General features: G+C 39.3%; 1 protein-coding gene across 1 annotated transcript in view; it reads right to left on the bottom strand.

Moving 5' to 3' along the window:
* Window positions 1-403: 403 nt before the first annotated feature.
* The window catches only part of TTC5 (tetratricopeptide repeat domain 5), a 17,486-nt gene continuing 9,629 nt past the window's right edge, over window positions 404-8,260 (bottom strand). Inside the window, exons 4-8 of the mRNA XM_011957942.1 lie at window positions 8,013-8,069; window positions 7,328-7,474; window positions 6,930-7,144; window positions 3,269-3,413; window positions 404-1,014 (exon numbers count right to left, since the gene is read on the bottom strand). Of these exons, the coding sequence (XP_011813332.1) occupies window positions 895-1,014; window positions 3,269-3,413; window positions 6,930-7,144; window positions 7,328-7,474; window positions 8,013-8,069 (684 nt within the window). The 3' untranslated portion in view covers window positions 404-894. The remainder of the gene's footprint in view (window positions 1,015-3,268; window positions 3,414-6,929; window positions 7,145-7,327; window positions 7,475-8,012; window positions 8,070-8,260) is intronic.

Genomic DNA, 8,260 nt, shown 5'->3' with positions numbered 1-8,260 from the left:
ATTGGTTATTAATCCTCACTCACATTTCTCCATTTTACCACAAGGATATTATGATAAACTGTTATAAAACATGTCACTAGACTCTAAACTGAGTATCTATCTAACTCTCTGATCCTTCAGCCTAGTAACACTATTACAGTATTGTTCTGTCATCTTGGACCACAGTGAAGACCAACCCTAGGGAATGACAGAATGGGAAAATGGAAGAAAGCTGGTCTCTAGCAACTTTGTGGAGTTGCCATTCCTGCCCTGGACTGTCTATTGTTGTAATTCTTTTAACTGGGAGAGAAATAAACTACCTTGTATAAAGAAAAAAAAGGAGTTATTACTCCCATAAATTGAAGTGATCCTAAAGCCAAGAATACAAGCCTAGGGAGAATAAAGCAGGCCAAATTACATGGTATTTTTTTTTCCAAACAAATTTATTCTGTTCCAGCCCCAAAGAAGAGGAAGGACCTAAATTTTAAAAATAACAATAAAAATTGCTAAAAACAAAGCCATTGTAAAATTAAGCCCCCTCCTTTAGCAATAAATACTGAACTGATATATACATATGAGGCTTAGGAAGGAGGCAACAACAGGAACCTTGGGGACTCTGTCCCATGGCAAGATCCCAAGACTTCTACCAATTCCATGCTCTTTGCTTAAAACATAGAGAGCAGTGGAAGAGACAGGAGAGATAAGCCAGAAGAGTATGTGGCCCTGGAGAGAGCTGGAACATGATGAGGACAGAGGAGAGGGAAGAGATACGAAGTGTAATACAGGCAGGGAAAAGGAAAGTTCATTTAAAACATTCCTCCCATTCCTGCTGAATCACTGGATGTGGCTGGACCAACTGCACAGGGCCTTGTCCCCTCTCCTCCAGTCCCTGTTAAGCACACAAGTCAAAGAAGGTCATTCACACTGTGGTCGCGATGCCACTGTAGCAACAGCCTGGCTGCTGGATCCCTGAGGCTTCCCATTCACCACTAGCAGAAGGGGTGTCTCCACTCGAACACTGGAAAAGGAATAGTCCTAGAAAAGACAGACAAAGGTTCATTACAGATTCCAAGATGGAAAAAGCTCCAGCATGGGGATACACCACTTGCAACTTTCTGCACCACCTCCCCCATTGCATACCCCCTCTACTTTCATCTCACATCAGACAAAACTGAGCTAACAAAGGGGACGAAATTTTCCCAAAGTTTTCAATCTTCAGAAGGAAAACATGGAGCATGTAAGGTCATGCAGGCCACTACAAGAATAAGACAGCTCTTTGATTCAAAAAAAGGCAAGTTCCTGGCATTGCCTAACAAAAGAATGCAACCAACTCTCACAGAATCTGCCTTTTCCACGGTGTTTCCTGATAATTAACTAGACACACATGGCAGCCAGCCAGAGCCAGTGGGAATCCTGAGAAAATCTCAGTCCAAATGTTTATAAGGTCCTAAATTTAATCCACCAAATACAAATTAAAGTTACTTCTCTTTTTTACATCAAGAGGAGGAAATAGAATATGTAACAGAATGTAGCCATTTTCCTAATAACAAAAAGGATATCAGCTCACTTTATCAGTTCAAGTGTATTTTAAGTTGTAAAACATGTTAAATAATCTTCATCCAAAAAATACGGCAATGAGAGGCAGGCTCTTTTAAGTCCAAGTAAAGTAAATTTAAAAGTTCTCATAAACCAATTTTTTTAAGTCTTCACAGAAATATCGACAAGTGACACAAAAAAATGGCAATTTAAACAAGAAATACAAATTAAAATAATATTCATACTATATTTTTCATGTAAAATTAGAAAACAACTTTTCAAAGGTTTCCAACCAGAGTTGAGAAAAAAATTAGAGAAACACTTATTTACATCCCTGTTGGTAGTGACAACTAACTAGTACAATTTTCCAAAGAAATATTTGGCAATATGTATCAAAAGCATCCGAATTCTGCATACCCTTTGGACCCAGGATTCTGCATTAGAAATTCATTTAAGGAAATAATCATAGATACAAGCAAAGATATAAAAATCCTCACTGTGTTTCTAATTTTTTTTCTATTATAAAAGTACTAATCTATATCTGAGGTCATCAAAGTCTTTCTGTAAAGGGCCAGATAGTAAATATTTTAGGCTTTGTAGGCCAAATCGTCTCTGTTACGGAACAAGTCACCTCTGACACCACAGTGCAAAAACAGCCACAGACAATAGTAAGCAAATGTGGCTGTGTTCCAATAAAGCTTTATTTGTGGACACTGAAATCTGAATTTCCTGTAATTTTCACACATCACAAAATATTATGCTTCTGTCAATTTTTTCATTTAAGAACACAGAAACCATTCTCTTTTTCTTTTTTTCTTTTTTTTCTGGCAAAGACTTTCTCTATCACCCAGGCTGGCATGCAATGAGACAATGATGGCTTACTATAGCCTCAAACTCCTGAGATAAAGTGGTTCTCTCACTTCAACCTCCTCAGTAGCTGGGACTACAGGCATGTGCTGCAATACCTGGCTAAGTTTTTAAACATCTTTTTGTAGAGACAGGGTCTCACTATGTGTTGCCCAGGTTGGTCTTAAACTCCTGGGCTCAAGGGATCCTCCCACTTTGGCCTTCCAAAAGTGCTGGGATTTTGGGCATGAGCCGCCATGCCCAGCCTAAAAACCACTCTTAATAAAAACAAGCAGTGAGCCAGATTTGGTACATGGGCTTTGCCAACCCCTGATCTAAATGGTTAAACAGTGGTTAAATATCTACATTCATAAGGTTTTTGTAAGAATTGAATGGGGCAAGGCAGGCAATAAAAACTCTTAGCACAGTGTCTGGTACTCAATTAAGTGTTAAATAAACGTTAACTATCGTTACCATCTTCATCACCCCATCTACTCAATGTGTGAGATATGTAAAAACACAGGAAACATTCACAAACATTTGCATATAATATCCCACTCATGATTTAAAACATAGATATAAATATATGTGTATATATTTATGAAAAGAAAAAAGACTTCAGGTATATACACTAAACTGTTAACAGTAACAGTTAAAAAGTAGTAACATCTGAGTGATAATATAAAACCTGAGTGATAATATTTCACTCCATTTTTTTATTTTTTTGCTTACCAGTTTACCTTTTTAGAAAAAAATATATCTATATAAAACATATACACACAAATACATATACACATAACCTACACACATACTCACATATAATGATTTCTATATCTTTTATAAAAAGATAAGCTTGGTTCTACTTTTAGAGCCTATGAGTTGGAAGAGAATCCTCGCCATCGCTCACCTTTCCTTTGTGCTGAATTCGGTGAAGACGCAGGTTAGGCTCAGGGATGGCTACAGAGTCTCCAATGAGCACTCCCCAGCTCTGCACTATATTGTACACCATCACTGCATAGCAAGGTCCATCTGAATCTACCAGGCCAAATGTACTGCCAGGTAAAGATAGATTAGGAGACAGGACAACAAAAAGGTATGCAGGTAGGAAAGAAGAACAGACATAGTGGTTTAAAAATACTAGCAAAATACTGGACTTAAAGTCAGTGACAGGTAATTAAAATGCAATATAAAATTTAATTTAATTAAAGTTTAAAAATAAAATACTAACAAAATAAACAAATGCTTTCTCTCAGTTACTCAGAAAACCTATGAGAGGTACCATCCTCCACTTTGTACATCTGAGTCTTCATTTTTCTGAAACTCATCAATCTGTCACTTTGCTAAGAACTTAGGACAAAGCACACTGAAGCCATTCAACAAATATTAATGAAGAACTAGACCAAAATGTTACAGTTGTAACATTATTGTCCTGATATATCAATTTAACTATCATACTCTCTTTTTTTTTTTTTTTTTTTTTGAGACGGAGTCTTGCTCAGTCGCCCAGGCTGGAGTGCAGTGGCGCGATCTTGACTCACTGCAAGCTCCACCTCCTGGGTTCATGCCATTCTCCTGCCTCAGCCTCCCAAGTAGCTGGGACTACAGGCGCCCGCCACCACGCCCAGCTATTTTTTTTTTTTTTTTTTTTGTATTTTTAGTAGATACGGGGTTTCACTGTGTTAGCCAGGATGGTCTCAATCTCCTGACCTCGTGATCCGCCTGTCTCGGCCTGCCAAAGTGCTGGGATTACAGGCGTGAGCCACCGCGCCCGGCCAACTATCATGCTCTTAACCAAAGCCTCTAACCATCACTGTCTGTGTAGTTTAATTCCACAAACTTTCACCAAATATTACATATGTGCCAAGCATTGTGTTTAGCAGTAAAATACCAATCCAGCTATGAATGACCTATAGTCGAGCAGGAGTCAAACAATGAAGTCATCACTTACAGTAAAGTGTGATGGGTGCTAGAATAGCTTTTCCCTTGTGCTGAATTCAGTGAAGCCACAGATTGGACTATGGGAGCCCAGAGGAGAACTATCTAAATCAAAATTGGAAAGCAGGAAAGATTTCCTGGAAGAGGTGATGCTCGAAGTGAATCTTAAAGGGTAAAAAACCAGCTGGGTTAAAACAGAAAAATTAATCCTCAGTAAAAATTTTAAAAACCTCTGAGGGGACAGGAACAGAGATTGCCTTGGAGGGAACATGAGGGAACTTCCCAGAATGGTGGTAATGATCTCTGTTTGGGTTATACAGATATTTTCCATTTGTTAAAAGCTATGAAATGTACACTTAAAATTGTACATTTCATTGTATGTAAATTTTACATAAAAAGAAAAAATTGAAATACTGAACTCAGTTAATGACTGCATGCTAAAGTATGTAAAGTATATTGATCTCTGCAATTTACTCTGATAGCAGAATAAACAGACCGATATATAATAAGCTAAGTAAAATAAAATGTTAATGGAAGAATATAAGTGATTGAGAACACAAATGTTCAACGTACAATTCTTTCAACTTAGCTGTATGTTTGAAAATTTTTAAAACAAAATGTTAGAGGCAGAAGAGGATGTTAGGTATGTCAAGAAGCTAGAGATTATCCAGGCAGAGTAACTGTATGCAAGACACAGAGGCATGAAAACAGCTGTTCTAAAACCAACAAAATTGTTCCATGGTTGAAACAAAAGGCACAGGTGGGAAAGAGACAGAAGATAATGGAAAGAGAAGTAGGAAGTAAATCATGAAGGACTTCGTATGCTAAGCTAAGTAGTTCACACTTGATCCCAAAAGCTACATATAGTACCAGCAAGGAATCTTAAATAAGAAGTAGCAATGGTCAGATTTACATCTAAGAAACATTTCTCTGGCAGCACTGTGGAACACTGGAGGAAACCAGAGAATCAAGGAGACCTATTTGGAGAAGTGATAAGGGGGTTAATTAAGGTGGTAAACACAGAGAAGTCAAGTCTACAGGACAAAAAAGGCAAATCTTTTTGGAGAATGGAGAAGCCTATTCTTCCATAAGTCTTAATCAAGTGACTGAGAGGTGATACCATTCATTCACAAGGAATCCAGGGAGGAGAAGCAGGTTTACAGAGAAAGATTTAGGTGAGTAATACTGAAATACTGAGTTAGAGATTTCTTATTGGAACCCAGAGGCAGTTGGTTATAGGGATCCAACACTTGGAAATGAAGCTTGGGCTGGAGATACATCTGTGAGCATACAGGAGGCTGCCAAAGCCTTGGGTTTATACGACATCACAAGGCAAGATGATCTATAAACAGGATGGAGAAGAATCACACTCATGCCATCACGTGACACACCTGAATTCACAAGAAACATTGCAATCAAGCAAAGCACTCTCCTGATGAATCCAGTCAAAGCCTCGGAATCCTTCTACACAGTATGTCAGGCAACCACTGACAAGTGATCAAAGTTGGCAACTATAGGCCATCCTGGTATAAAGAGAAAAAAAGGAAAAAAACAAAAATAGAGTCCTGGGAATCTAAGATTTAAAAGTTGGGCAGAAAAAGAGAAACCAAGGAGTGGCAAAATATCTATTTGTTCTCAAGGTCTTCTAAAACCTACCTTTGTCTATATCCCTTTCTAATTCTTCTCAGCTCTAGGATTTGCTTTAGTTAACTAAACTGTTCTCAGCTATCTTTTTGCCCTTCAACTCATCAAACACACAAACCCCTAGAAAACGCCATGGAGAAAGCTGGGCCATATAATGGGAATTGTGAATATTTCTGTTTAGATGGAACAGAAGGCAACTGTGAAAGGCAATAATTACAGAGAAGTCAGAATGTTTTGGAACCACACAATAGAAGTTACTGGATCCAGTGCCTAGAAAGACAATGGTGATCCTAGGAAAATAACAATTTCAGTAGAAAAGAGAAAGGGGAAACCAGTCAACCATGGATTAGGAAGTGAGTGAAGGACCAAGGAGTGGTGGCATTCACTAAACCCTAACTTTTCAAGATCCAAAAATTTTCTAAATAAATATTTTAATTCATTTCCTCTGCTGCTAGCAGCACCTGCACCTGGGTCCTTGACATTTCTTTTTTCTCACTCCCTATGACACATATACTACACATTCAACAAATATTTGTTGAATGACATCTAAGACAATCTCCCAACCAGACTTTAAATTATAACTCAAAGCTCACTTTTCAGAACTGCCTAAGTATACCTAAGTACAAACAGGACTAAGAATTTGTCCTCCTTCAACTTCTATGATCATGAAAATGCAAAGGGACAGAAGAATTTTGAGGTTTCTGTCTTATAAAAAAAAGTCCTGCCAAATTTCAGCTATGGACATAGGAATCCACATAGCACCAAACTCAGGGATCAAAAACGGGCAGTGACAGAATCTACAAAAGCCTCTGATCAAAAGATTGTTAAACATCACCCAGGCAATATCTGCCCATGGGACAGTCACCGAAGGAAATCAGAAGTCACAAATCTGTGACCACTGACAATCTCCTCAACTGCCAGGGAAAGAACAGGAAGTGACAGCAATTAGTTCAAAAGGGTAAAACAGGGGAAATCCAAGAGAAACTCACAAGGGGACTTTCTCCTCTGTGGTAAGGCTAAACACCACCTTTCCCAGGATGACAGCACCACTGTTCACCCCAGGCTGAAGCGTACTCAGTGGCTTGAGCTCCAGGGTCACTTTCTGCCCAGAGGCTGACTGGTAGTGCCCATCACCGCAAGGGCCTAGATGGGCTGGGCGCAAGCTTCCCAGCATGCTCTGCAGCTTTTTGGTCTTCACCTTTCCCTGCAAAGAGGAGGAAATAGGTAAGAAGCTGGAAACTAGTCGCCTTCCTTGAGATTCTAATCCTTCCCTCCCACCCACTTCTATAGGGTCACGACCTCCTAAACCTATTTATTCTTATTTTATTGACCCACAGCAAAACAAAACAAAACAAAAAGTAGAATTCAGCCCTTTAGACATGTTTACCTTACTCTCAAGGAGGCTGGTTAATCTATCCAGGAATTCCAGAAGTTGTTGCTCTCGTTGCTGGGGCTCTGGCCAGGCAGGGTCCAGGGCGGCAGCCCGAGAGAAGCCCTCCAGGGCCTCCCCATAACTCTCTTCATATTTATGCAACTGTACAAGAAGTATATCCCAATTATAAGTATATCCAAACAAACTATCCCGAGGGAATAATGGCACCATGGACTAGGAATCTAGAGAAATAAACTGTTTTCCTTCCTGGTTATTTTTCTGTGCTACAATAAACAGCCTCAAGAGCTGGTAACACCTTACATCCTTCTTCCTAGCCAAGATGATCACAATCCCAAAGATGGAATCATTTCAAAGAAGCTAATTTCCAAACTCTAAAATAGTTAAGTTGTATACATTGCGTCACTTGACCTTTATATTTACTTAACATTTCAGAAGTCTTCTAAAAGATGCCCCCATTGTCTACATATTCTTCTACCTCCTCAGCCCCTTCTCCTTTCCCCCCAGTGACTACACCAGATACTGAAGCCAAACCGAGCTAGCTGTTTATAGAACAACACGGCTTTCCTCTCGCAGTCTGTACCCAGTCTGTGTCCCTATGCACACTCAGTTATCCTCACAAGATAAGACCTAGCTGTCTTACTTATTTGACTCTCAGATGACTATACCCCAAAGGTCTTACCGTCGCCCTGTTCAAATGAAGGTCAGGATTGCTAGAAGCTTTTCTGTCAACCTTCTCCTATAATGGGATAAAAAGGTTATCAGGGGATCCTGTCTCAATGTTAAGGACTGACATGCCCAACATGTCCTACACCTCCTCTTCCTAGAGAAATGGAAGTTTCTTCCTTGCCAAAATGTAATCTATACCACAGAAGCAGTTACTGTATAACAAGTGTGGGTGGCTGGGCGCGGTGGCTCAAGCCTGTAATC

This window comes from Colobus angolensis, unplaced genomic scaffold, assembly GCF_000951035.1.
Source record: "Colobus angolensis palliatus isolate OR3802 unplaced genomic scaffold, Cang.pa_1.0 Scaffold451, whole genome shotgun sequence".
NCBI classification, from domain to species: Eukaryota; Metazoa; Chordata; class Mammalia; order Primates; family Cercopithecidae; genus Colobus; species Colobus angolensis.
The sequence above is the reverse complement of the archived record's forward strand: the minus strand, read 5'-3'. Positions and strand labels throughout refer to the sequence as shown.